This window comes from Sorex araneus, chromosome X (genome assembly GCF_027595985.1).
Source record: "Sorex araneus isolate mSorAra2 chromosome X, mSorAra2.pri, whole genome shotgun sequence".
NCBI classification, from domain to species: Eukaryota; Metazoa; Chordata; class Mammalia; order Eulipotyphla; family Soricidae; genus Sorex; species Sorex araneus.
Window position 1 is genome coordinate 162333968 of NC_073313.1, and position 12734 is coordinate 162346701.

General features: G+C 61.8%; 1 protein-coding gene across 1 annotated transcript in view; it reads right to left on the minus strand.

The window, feature by feature from the left end:
• Positions 1-3013: 3013 nt before the first annotated feature.
• Positions 3014-12734, minus strand: part of SFT2D2 (SFT2 domain containing 2) — a 10797-nt gene continuing 1076 nt past the window's right edge. Inside the window, exons 2-8 of the mRNA XM_055121547.1 lie at positions 8914-9000; positions 8743-8828; positions 7852-7933; positions 7550-7585; positions 7405-7463; positions 6974-7003; positions 3014-5236 (exon numbers count right to left, since the gene is read on the minus strand). Coding sequence (XP_054977522.1) covers positions 5197-5236; positions 6974-7003; positions 7405-7463; positions 7550-7585; positions 7852-7933; positions 8743-8828; positions 8914-9000 — 420 coding nt within the window. The 3' untranslated portion in view covers positions 3014-5196. The remainder of the gene's footprint in view (positions 5237-6973; positions 7004-7404; positions 7464-7549; positions 7586-7851; positions 7934-8742; positions 8829-8913; positions 9001-12734) is intronic.

Below are 12734 nucleotides of genomic sequence, written 5' to 3' on the forward strand. Positions count from 1 at the left end.
CTCCTAAGCTCCCAAATGAAAAGCAGATTTGATCCAACGGTGGCGGCACCGTGGGGTGAGTTTTGAGCCAGGATATGGCAGCAGTGACTTGTTTTGTGTCTTTCAAAAGCCAGTTTGGCAAGGTCAGGCCAGAGAGGGGTGCGGCAGGGTGAGATGCAGCCACGCCGGGGACTCACACAAGACAGAGCACTTGTCAGGAGTGAGCCCTGAGCACAGAGGTAGGAGTCAAGCCCTAAGCACCACCCGCTGGGACCCAAACCAAAAAAAAAAAAAAGAGAGAGAGAGAGAATTTCCAAAACACGAAACTTTTTTTTTTTGGTTTTGGGGTAACACCGGGTGATGCTCAGGGTTGACTCCGGGCTCTGCACTCAGGAATTACTCCTGGCAGTGCTCGGGGGACCCTATGGGATGCCGGGGATCAGACCCAGATGGCCACGTGCAAGGCAAACGCCCTCCCCGCTGTACTATCACTCTGGCCTCAAAACATAAAACTTTTGGGGGCCGGAGCGATAGCACAGCGGGTAGGGCGTTTGCCTTGCACGTGGCCGACCGGGTTCGATCCTCGGCATCCCATATGGTCCCCCAAGCACTGCCAGGAGTAATTCCTGAGTGCAGAGACAGGAGTAACCCCTGTGCATTGCCAGGTGTGACCCAAAAAGCAAAAAAAAAAACATAAAACTTTTAAAAAGTAATCAAAACTTGGGGCTGGAGTGATAGCACAGCGGGGATGGCTTTTGCCTTGCACGTGGCTGGCCCAGGTTCAATTCCCAGCATCCCATAGGGTACCCCGAGCACCGCCAGGAGTAATTCCTGAGTGCAGAGCCAGGAGGAACCCCTGAGTGTTGCCCGGTGTGACTCAAAAAGCAAAAAAAAAAAAAAAAAAAAAAAAAAGTTAAAACCTCTGATTTGGAGAGAAGGATGGGGAAAGAACAGAGCCAGGATAGAGCCAGGCAGAGATGGGAGACCGGGCTAGGGGCAGAGAGCGCCAGGGGCGCTTAGCCTCAGGGCTGGATCCGTCTCAAAAGTGAATGTGGTGCGGAAAACACAAGCCAGGGGCCGGAGAGATAGCACAGTGGGTAGCATGCCTGCCTGGCACGCGGCCTATCTGGGTTCTTCCCTGGCACTGTAGAGAATCTTGGGGCCCTGCCAGGAGTGATCCCTGAGCACTACCGCAAATAGAAACCAACCCCGATCCAAACGTGGGCAGGAGTGAGGGGCCAGAGAGATAGGACAGCAGGGAGGGAGCTGGCCCCGCAAACAGCCAACCCGGATTTGATTCCCGGCATCCCATAGGGTCCCCTGATCACTGCCAAGAGATGATCATCCCTGAGCACTGAGCCGGGAGTCATCCCTGAGCACTGAGCCGGGAGTCATCCCTGAGCACTGGGCCAGGAGTCATCCCTGAGCACTGAGCCGAGAGTCATCCCTGAACACATGACCAACTGGCTGAAACTCTGAGTCTTCCTTGGACAAGAAGGGTCTCTGAGCATCCCTGGGCACCGCAGGGTGTGGCCCCAACCTTTGGGGCCACCCCAAACAGCTGACCTGGATTTGATTCCTGGCATCCCATAGGATCCCATGAGCACTGCCAAGAGATGATCATCCCTGAGCACTGAGCCTGGAGTCATCCCTGAGCACCGAGCCGGGAGTCATCCCTGAACACTGAACTGGGAGTCATCCCTGAGCACTGAGTCAGGAGTCATCCCTGAGCACTGAGCCGGGAGTCATCCCTGAACACATGACCAACTGGCTGAAGTTCTGAGTCTTCCTTGGACAAGAAGAAGGGTCTCTGAGCATACCTGGGCACCGCAGGGTGTGGCCCCAACCTTTGCGGGGGTGGAGAATTTCAGGGTCCAAAGATGCTCCGGTGACCCCCGGCCCGGCCTGATGCAGCACGAAGAGGGACAGGCCGGCCACGGTCCGCATCTGCGCCACAGCTGCGGGGTGGCCGCGAGCAGGGCAGGGGGGAGGGGTGGCAGGCGGGTGGAGGTGTGAGTTTCGGCGACACCCGATAGCCCTGCTGTGTCCCCGCACACGCGGTCCCCGCCGGGCCCAGAGGACAGAGACTGGACGTCACGGGGCCGGGGGGAGCCGGGGGGGGGGGGCCGGCGAGATCACAAGGTGGCCGGACGCGCAGGCTGGTCCCCGTCTGCACACCTCGTCCCGCCAGCCAACACCTGACACCCCGGGGGCGGCAGGAAACGGGGGGCGGCCCCGGGCGGGCAGAATAAGGGAAAACAAAGCAGCAGCTGCTGCCACCTCGCCACCTAATCACCCGCCACGGCCCTGGGGATTACGGGCTCGGGCACGATTTCAGGAGGATTAGGCTTTCATTAGAGTCTGGGGTCGGCTACAAGCCAAGGTCAGAGGAGCCGCTGCAAGCCCCCCCCTGCCCCCCAGGCGGCACCAGCTCACCCCTGTCTGTGTGGGGAAGGTTCCAGCAACAAAACCTGCAGCGGGGGGGGGGAAGAGGAGGGTTTGTTTTGTTCCAGGCTTTTGGGTCTCACCTGGTGATGCTCAGGGCTGACTCCTGGCTCTGCACTCAGGAATCACTCCTGGCGGTGCTCGAGGGGCCCTAGGGGATGCCAGGGATTGAACCCGGGTCGGCTGCGTGCAAGGCAAATGCTTTCCCCGCTGGGCTATCGCTCAGGCCCCTGGGAATGGGAGGTTTTTTTTTGGGGGGGTCACACCCGGCGATGCACAGGGGTTACTCCTGGCTCTGCACTCAGGAATTACTCCTGGCGGTGCTCAGGGGACCCTATGGAATGCTGGGAATCGAACCCAGGTTGGCCGCGTGCAAGGCAAATACCCTAACCGCTGTGCTATTGCTCCAGCCCCCAGGAGTGATTCCTGAGTGCAGAGCCAGGACTCATACCCCTGTGCATCGCCAGGTGTGACCCAAAAAGAAAACAACAAAAAAAAAATTTGCACCCAAAACACAGTGTTTTCTGGTAGTTATCCAATCTGTGTGTGATTTAGCAACTCTGAGGGGGAAAAAAATCAAGATACAGGATTTATAAAAGATTACAATGCTTTTATTTAAAAGACAATGGGAAGAATATCATGATTTGTGATATCTCAGGGAGGGAGGAAATAGCATGATTAACAGCAAAATTACTTTTCTCCGAGTCAGTACAAAAGCGGCAGTATTTGTATGAAAGAGGTATTCCAATGTAGGAAGAACATACTTCGGGCAACCCCAAAAACCCATTTCTGGACTCAGCAACACTCTGCTGGTCCAGCATCTGTACACAAATCACCCTGGATTTGCACAAAGCCCGCTTCCATTCTAACCCGCACCTGTTTCTCAGGACACAGACACCCCCCCCACGCCCCCCTACCCCCAAACCCAGCACTCTGGCCTCCTCATCCCCAGGGTCACAACCAGAATTGACAGAAGCAGAAAATTCAGCCCTGGGAGGAGGATCTTTAGTTTGACCTCTCCAGGAGGTTATTTTTTAAAAACCAAAACAAAAGACAAGGGGGCTGGAGCAATAGCACAGCGGGTAGGGCGTTTGCCTTGCACGACCCGGGTTTGATTCCCAGCATCCCATAGGGTCCCCTGAGCACCGCCAGGAGTGATTCCTGAGTGCAGAGCCAGGAGTAACCCCTGTGCATCGCCAGGTGTGACCCAAAAAGCAAAAAAAAAAAAAAAAAAGGCAAGAGAGAGGCTGGAGCCAGAGCAAGCACAGCGGGAAGGGGTTTGGCCCAGCACGGCACGCAGTCGACCCAGGTTCGATTCCCGGCATCCCATAGGGTCCCCCGAGCACTGCCAGGAGTGATTCCTGAGTGCAGAGCCAGGAGTCAGCCCTGAGCATCGCCAGGTGGGACCCAGGGAAAAAAAAAAAAAAAGCAAGAGAACCCTCTCGGGGACGGGGGAAGGGAAGAGGGGCTCGTGCAAACATCAGGAGGGGGATTCGGCTCCTGACCCAGCATCTGAGGGCCGGGCCCGGGGCCAGGGGCTCAGGCGCTGAGAGGTGCCACCGTGCCCCGACCGAGCTTCAGGCAACGGTCTCCCCGCCACAATGCACCGACTGGGGTCAGAGGGCACCGATTCAACCTCTCCTGGGTGACCCGGGAGCAGCCCCGTGGCTTGGGGCAGACGTCAGAATCACGGGGTGTCTCTCGCCTACGGTCCCGCCAATGCAATCACGCAGGGAGGCGGCAAAGGCTAAGAGGGGAAAAGTTGGGAGTCTAGAAGTTTCTGGAAGGCGGGGTCATCTTCATGGCCTGCACGGCCCTGCGGAGCCGTCCCTGCCCGGGGGGCTGGGGGGCCACAGGGCCAGGAGAACGCAGAGGAGGGGAACAGAGCAACAGCACAGCGGGGAGGGTACTGGCCTGGCACGCGGCCGACCCGGGTTCGATCTCCGGCATCCCCTAGGGCCCCCTGAGCACCGCCAGGAGTGATTCCTGAGCGCAGAGCCAGGAGTCGGCCCTGAGCATCGCCGGGTGGGACCCAAAAAGCAAAAACTAAAAAAGAAAAGGGGGGAAAAAAAAAAAGAAAAAGAAAGTGAAGCCGCTTCCGCGTGGGGAGGCAGCGCCCCCTACTGGTGAGACCAGGCACCACGGGCTGCTCAGTGGCTGGGGGTGGGGGGGGTAAGGTCACAGCCAAGAGGGCGGGGCACCCAGTGCTGGCGGTCTGGCCGCGCCCCTCGCCCGCCCTCCCCACCCCTGCCAGGGCAGCGGAAAACAGAGCTGGCGGAGAAACAAATATTTATAAATAATGAAAAGAAAAGGAAAAAGCGCCACCGGGCGCCCCAGAGGCTGGGCGGCTGGCCAGAGGGAAGCGAGAGGTGTTGGGCCCGCCCGTCCACACCCGGCCCAGCGGGAGAGGGAGGGAGCGGAAGCCCGGGAGGAAAGAGCGACCTCTGACCTTCAGAGCAGGGCTGAGGTTCATCTGCCCGGCTGAGCCCGCTCTGCCCTACTGCTATGCCCCCGCCACCTCCAGGAGGCCCACCAGGATTCCCTCACCTGCCTCAGTAGGGCTTTTACCGGGGAGGAGAGCCGGATGGACGCGAATGGGCCTCCCCCACACCCCCCAAGACCCAAGGCACGTCCCTCTTCCTGGCTGGCACACACCAGGGCCGGGACCCCCAGTGGGCACCTCCGAAAGCAAACCCGCCCCACGGTGCAGGCAAAGGCACGTGTCTGAAGAACAGGATATTTACAAGAGTCGGCTGCACCGCTGACCACCGGTCACTCAAGGCACGCGGCGAAGCACTTCTTCACGGCGTCCCTGGGAAGGACAAGGTCAGAGGTCAGCGAGATGCGGGCCCCGCCCCCACCCCGGGCACCTGCGGGGCAGGAGCACCTGGGCCCGGGCACTGGGCACGAGTGACTGAGTAATGGGCCGGAAGTTCAGATTCTTCCACCCAGAAGGGGGGTCTGGGGGTGTCAGGGTTGCGTCTGGGAGAAACAGAGACGGTGACGGGAGACGGGACCCCCACGAGAGTCAACCCTCGGCGCAGAGCCAGGAGTCAGCCCCGAGCATCACCAGGTGTGACCCAAAGAGGGACAAAAAACACCGCAAGGGGACTGTGTGCAAGACCCTCCCCCTCCCCCCCTTACAACCTCTTACTCTGTTTTAAGTCAAGGCCACTTTTTTTTTTTTGCTTTTTTGGGTCACACCCGGCATTGCACAGGGCTGACTCCTGGCTCATGCACTCAGGAATCACTCCTGGTGGTGCTCGGGGGACCCTATGGGATGCTGGGAATCGAACCCGGGTCAGCTGCATGCAAAGCAAACACCCTATCCTCTGTGCTATCATGCCACCCTCTCCTTTCTATTTTTTTTTTTTTTGACTCTTTAGGCCACACCCGGAAATGCTCAGAGCTGACTCCTGGCTCTGCATTCAGGAATCACTCCTGGCGGTGCTCGGGGGACCCTATGGGATGCTGGGAATCGAACCCGGGTCAGCTGCATGCAAAGCAAACACCCTATCCTCTGTGCTATCATGCCACCCTCTCCTTTCTATTTTTTTTTTTTTTTGACTCTTTAGGCCACACCCGGAAATGCTCAGAGCTGACTCCTGGCTCTGCATTCAGGAATCACTCCTGGCGGTGCTCGGGGGGACCCTGTGGGATGCCGGGGATCGAACCCAGGTCGGCCGCGTGCAAGGCCAACGCCCTCCCCACTGTGCTGCCGCTCCAGCCCAGGACCCACGTCTTGATCTAGCGCTGCAGCCGGTCCCGGCCCAGCCCTGCAGACCAACTCCTGAGCACTGGCCCGGACAGCAGGGCTGACGCGCCGGGAGCCACACCCCACACCCCCTCACACCGGTCCAGCGACTGGGACCGGCCCAGTGGTTCCTGCTCCTCAGGGCCCCAGAACCCGGGGGGTCCTGCAATTAGCCCGAGCCCCTCCCTCCCCCACACAGCCCAGGGTTCGAGGGCCATTCGCTCTGTTTGTACCTGGGGACAAACAGAGCGAATCAGCCCCGGACACTGAGATCACGGAGCGGGTGCAGGCCCGGGGGATGTGGATAGAGTGTCGGGGCGAGGGGAGGGGGTTGGGGGGGGGCGCTGCGGGTCTGGTCCAACCCGCCGGGTCCCTGAGGCTTTGGGGTCCGGCGCGTTTCCCAAGGGAACTCAGGACCACCTTGGGAAACTCCTGCCAGACCCCAAACCCGATTCCTGCTCGGGGGTGCCCAACGGGGACCAGAAGGGGCCGGGGAGGTGGGCGGCGGGAGGGCGCTGGCCCTTGCACGCAGACGAACCAGCCTGGCGCCCGGGACCCCCTCAGCGCCCCCCGGGATGCCGGGAGTGAGCCGAGTGCAGAGTCTTAGAACCGCCGGGAGGGGCCCCCAAAGTCAGATACAGACTGCAGAGGACCCCCCCTCCCGGGCCCCACACATTCCTGGCCCTGGGTCGGGTGGGCAAGGGGGAAGGTGAGGGGCGGGGAGCCCATCAGCACGGCGGCCCCCGCGTTCTCTAGAAGGCCCCCGGGGGTTCCCCGCACCCCTCCCTCGCTTACCTGGCGTAGGGGATGAAGGAGAGGCTGTACCTGGGGACAAACAGAGCGAATCAGAGGGAGCAGCGACCCCCAAGACCCCCGCCACGGGGGAGGGGGGGCACACACTGGTGTACATACAGCCAGGCATGCACACACACATACACACACACATGTTCACACACTGTCACACACACACACGCACACATACACTCACTCACACATGGGAGCAGCTTCTAGAAGGTTCTGGGAGAGGCTTCTAGAGGGTTCTGGAATGGACTTCTAGAAGGTTCTGGAACGGGCTTCTAGAAGGTTCTGGGAGGGGCTTCTAGAAGGTTCTGGGAGGGGCTTCTAGAAGGTTCTGGAATGGGCTTCTAGAAGGTTCTGGAATGGGCTTCTAGAAGGTTCTGGAATGGGCTTCTAGAAGGTTCTGGGGCGGGAGCAGGGCAGCCTACCACGTCAGCGCCAGGGATTGCAGGATGCAGAAGATGAGCGCCAGCCCCTTGTTGTGCCACTGTGGAGAGAGCGCGGGGTCACTCGGGGACCGGGCGGGCGGGGATCCCCCACCCTGGGAGGCAGGTTCCCAGCACGCTGACTTACCCAGAAGGCCGAGCATAGGGTGAGCGCGAAGCACAGCTGCGGAGGGAACAGAGGCGGGCGGGTCAAAGCCCAGGCGGACGCCCCGCGCACCCCCCCACCCCAGGAAGGGCCCCCCCACTCCCCGCCCAGGTGCCCCCACAACTCAGGAGGGCGGCAGAAGGTGCCAGATGCTCTGGAAGGGAACTGGCCAGCAGGGACGCAGGGGCGGGGCGGTGGGCAGGGGGGAGGCTCGGGCTGCCCACTCTGGGGTGGGGGTGGGGGGGACGAGGGACGCAGGGGGCTGGGGCGGGGTGGGCGCTTACCAGCACCAGGATCGTGGCCACCAGTCGAGTGGGCTCGAACATCCGCTTCAGCTGCTTCATGGGCCCCATGAGGAACACGGTGCTACGGAGGCGGGAGCGGGTGGCAGTGGGCCCAGCCCACCCCACCCCCCGCACCCCAGGGCCCCCTCGCCGGGAAGTGCTCCCAGCAGGGAGGGCGCTGGCCTGGCACACGGCCGACCCGGGTTCAATCCCCGGCATCCCCTAGGGCCCCCCGAGCACTGCCAGGAGTGAGTCCTGAGTGCAGAGCCGGGAGTCGGCCCTGAGCATCGCCGGGTGGGACCCAAAAAGCCAAAAAAAAATTAAAATAAACCGAGCGCTTTGCTTGCTCTGCAAGGTGCCCGCCCCAGGGGTGAGGCCGCTTTTGCTATCAGAGGGTCACTCCCAGCGGTGCCCTGGGGTCCCCGTGTGGGGTGGGGGCTCGTGCCTGCAGGCTGAGCACCTGGACCCCCGACTCTCTCTTCGGTCCTGGGGGAGGGTCCGAGTTAACCAGCCCCCAGCTGCTGCAGCAGGAGAGCAGAGCCGGAAGCTGGGGGGTTTGTCCCGGGGCGCCCCTGGCCCTGGGAGGTGGGTGGGGACGGGGACGAGTCCCCCTCCCCACGGGGCCACGGGCTGCCTCTGCCCCCCACATGCAGGGGACCCACCGCCGACCCCCGACCCCGGCCAGGCCCTCCCGGCGGTGGGTGGGACTGTCCGAGTCCCAGGACAGACCCGATGCCCTGGGAGTGGCTTCTGGGCTCACTCTTGCCTGTCACGCCCAGACGCATCTGTCTGGTCTTGCGTTCGTGCATCACCCCACAGTGCTCGGGGCTCACGCCCGGCTCTGGGCACGGGCAGTGCTCCCGGGGGCCCGGGGGGGTCCGAGGCGCTCACCTGCCAATGGACGCCATGTTCCCAAAGGTGTAGAACACGGCGAAGAGCGTCAGGCCCTTCCGGGGCAGCCAGAGCAGCAGTGTCCCCTGCAAGGCAAGTGCAGGGGTCTGCACCGGGGGCCCTTCCGTGCCCCGGGAGGGCCCAGAGGGGACAGAGAAGCGGGCGACTCACCAGGAGGGAGCACAGGACGCCGGCCACGAAGCAGGCGGCGAAGCCTTTGATCCGGGTGCCCCAGCTCAGGGTGGACGCGTCCACCACCTGCGGGGGACAGATGCCCGGTGACACCGCGTGGGGGACAGATGCCCGGTGACACCCGCGCGGGTGACAGATGCCCGGTGACACCCCCGAGGGTGACAGATGCCCGGTGACACCCCTGAGGGTGACAGATGCCCGGTGACACCCCTGAGGGTGACAGATGCCCAGTGACACCCCCGAGGGTGACAGATGCCTAGTGACACCCACGCGGGTGACAGATGCCGAGTGAGGCCCATGGGGGAGTCCGTGAGGGGCCTCCCGGGGGGCTTCCTCTGTACCCGAGACCCCTCTCGCACCCCTCCCTGCCGCGTGCTGGCCCCCGCCTGCCCACACTCAGAAATGCCTTCAGGGGGTGCCAGGGGCCGGCCCCCTCCCAAGGGAGAGAGGGATTCAGGGAGGCTCTCCAGAGGGTCCCCACCCCCTACACCCAGACCCAAAGGGGTCCCCGCCCCCTACTCCCAGACCCAAAGGGGTCCCGCCCCCTACACCCAGACCCAAAGGGGTCCCCGCCCCCCTACACCCAGACCCAAAGGGATCCCCACTCCCCTACACCCAGACCCAAAGGGGTCCCCGCCCCCCTACACCCAGACCCAAAGGGGTCCCTACTCCCCTACACCCAGACCCAACGGGGTCACCACTCCCCTATACCCAGACCCAAAGGGGTCTCCGCCCCCTACACCCAGACCCAAAGGGGTCCCCACTCCCCTACACCCAGACCCAACGGGGTCACCACTCCCCTATACCCAGACCCAAAGGGGTCCCCGCCCCCTGTACCCAGACCCAAAGGGGTCCCCGCCCCCATACCCAGACCCAAAGGGGTCCCCGCCCCCTACACCCAGACCCAAAGGGGTCCCCACCCCCTACACCCAGACCCAAAGGGGTCCCCGCCCCCTACACACAGACCCAAAGGGGTCCCCGCCCCCTACACCCAGACCCAAAGGGGTCCCCGCCCCCCTACACCCAGACCCAAAGGGGTCCCCGCCCCCTACACCCAGACCCAAAGGGGTCCCCGCCCCCCTACACCCAGACCCAAAGGGGTCCCCTGCCCCCTATACCAGACCCAAAGGGGTCCCCACTCCCCTACACCCAGACCCAAAGGGGTCCCCACCCCCTGTACCCAGACCCAAAGGGGTCCCCCGCCCCCTATACCAGACCCAAAGGGGTCCCCCGCCCCCTATACCAGACCCAAAGGGGTCCCCACTCCCCTACACCCAGACCCAAAGGGGTCCCCACTCCCCTACACCCAGACCCAAAGGGGTCCCCACTCCCCTATTCCCAGACCCAAAGGGGTCCCCGCCCCCTATACCCAGACCCAAAGGGATCCCCACTCCCCTATACCCAGACCCAAAGGGGTCCCCGCCCCCTACACCCAGAGCCAGTGGAGACCGGACACTGCCGGGAAATGCAGCCTGGACATGCACCCTGGGGGTCGGGTGCCAGTAGGTCCCTTGGTCCACGCCAGACTGGCCACGGGCACTCACCACTGGGCCTCCCCAGCGCCCGAGCCATGGGCTGGGCCCCTGACCCACCGTCCCAAGGGGCTGGGCCCCCCCCCAGCCTCTGCCAACTCCCACCTGACCACGGGCCGGGACCCCTAACCTAACGGGCACTGTTTGCTTCAGGAGGCCCCCAGGGGCCACGGCAGGAGCTGGGGACTGTGCTGGGACAGGGCCGGCTCTGGGGACCTGCGGGGACAACAGAGCAGCTCAGGGGCCCCGAGCTCCCAGGCGGGCAGGCGACAGCTGTGCCCGAGGCCCGGGGCCCCACATGCAGTCCCCAGAGCTTGGGGTCGCCGTCCTGCTGCCCCCAAGAGGCCAAACCACCAGTTAAGTCTTTGGGGACCACAAGCGCCTGTACCCTGGGGCTGTTTCTAGCTCTGCGTGCAGGAGCCCATAACCAGGGAAGGAACCCAGGAGGGCTGCTGGGAGGAGGTAAGTCAACACCAGCCGGCTGCATTACCACTGCCTTCAACAGTCGCAACTGGGAGACTCCATCCCTCTCCCCGCCCATAAAAGTACAAATCGGGGGCAGGGGAAGCAGTTTGGGTTTCTATCTTTAGAAAGGAAAGGCAAAGACCGGTTCTAGAAGTTTCTAGAAGTCTCTTCCAGATGACTTCCACCCAAAGTCACCCCAACATAGGGAGACAGTTCTGTATTTTTTTTTTTTTTTTGCCTTTTGGGTCACACCCGGCGATGCACAAAGGTTACTCCTGGCTCTGCACTCAGGAATTACCCCTGCTCGGGGGACCCTATGGGATGCTGGGAATCGAACCCGGGTCGGCTGCGTGCAAGGCAAACACCCTCCCCGCTGTGCTATTGCTCCAGCCCCTGTATATATATTTTTTTATCTTGTTTGCCCCCCCCCCAGGTGGCTCTGGGTGATGGGGGCTGGGGAGGGGTCTGCAGTGGCCACACCTGGTGTTGCCTGGGGCTAATCCCACCCTCGGGGATCAAACTGGGGTTGGCAACAGCACCTCCACCTTCTCCAGCCCTGTCCTCCTCTCCAGGGACACGCTAAATACTCCTTTCTTGGCCTCAAAGAACACAAAGCGTCACTTAAAAAAAAAACAACAACAACAACCCTCAACCCTGAGCCTGTTATTTTGGGAAACCCGATGGCCGGCCAGTACCAGGGCACAATGGAGAGACAATCTGCCGACAAGCTGATCTCAGGCACAAAAGCCCCTTTCACGCCGGGCCCAGAGAGTGGGTGAGTTTCTGGCCAAAAAAAGCAGCCGGGCCAAGCAGGGTTCTGGGGCCAGGACCACCTGGGCCTTCCAGCCAGCTCCTCCCTCCTGCCTGTGGGTCCCTGGAAACATTTCAGAGAAAACCGAGAATGCTAAACTTTCAGAGAAGCCCCGCCCCCTGGAGCCCCCCAAATTCCCGTCTCCTGAAGACCCGCTAGAGAAAAAAATCTTGAGACTTGGCAGCCCCGCCTGGCCTGGCCTGACACCCCATAAGCACCTCGGTGCAGGGGACAGAGATCTAGTTATACTTTAGTTGTGTGCAGGAAAGGAATAACAAGTTTAGGGGCTGCCGGGATAGCACAGCGGGGAGGGCGTTTGCCTTGCACGCGGCCGACCCGGGTTCGATTCCCAGCACTGCCAGGAGGAATTCCTGTGCCGGGTGTGACCCCCATCCACCAAAAAAAAAAAAAAAAAAAGCATAACAAGTTTGGCTCTCACGCAGGGGGGATGGGAGACGCTGGGGATGGCTTAAATAATTAACTTGGAAGGGACTTCAGGCTGGCATCCAAAGCCCAAACGGCCCAGCCAAACCCTCCGCTTCTGCCAGCCTCCAGCCCAGGGAAAACCAGTCTCGGACCCGGGGCCAGGAGGAAAGGTCAGAATCAGGCCTATGACACCCCACCACCCGCGCAGGGGAGGGAGGGGGAGAGGGATGCGCTCCAAGGATGCAGGTCAGCAGGAAGCCCAGGCTGGAGGCAGGAAGGGAGGTGGTGATAAGGCGTTGCCCTGACCCACAACACTTCCAGGAGGAAACTTGCCCCTGGGTTTCCTCGCCCGAGACTCAGAGGCTCAGGATGGGTATGTGTGTTTGTGTGTGTGTGTGTGTGTGTGTGTGACAGAAGGCTCAGGATGGAGTGTGTGTGTGTGTGTGTGTGTGTGTGTGTGAGAGAGAGAGAGAGAGAGACAGGAGGCTCAGGATGGAGTGTGTGTGTGTGTGTGTGTGTGTGTGTGTGTGTGTGAGAGAGAGAGAGAGAGAGAGAGAGAGAAACAG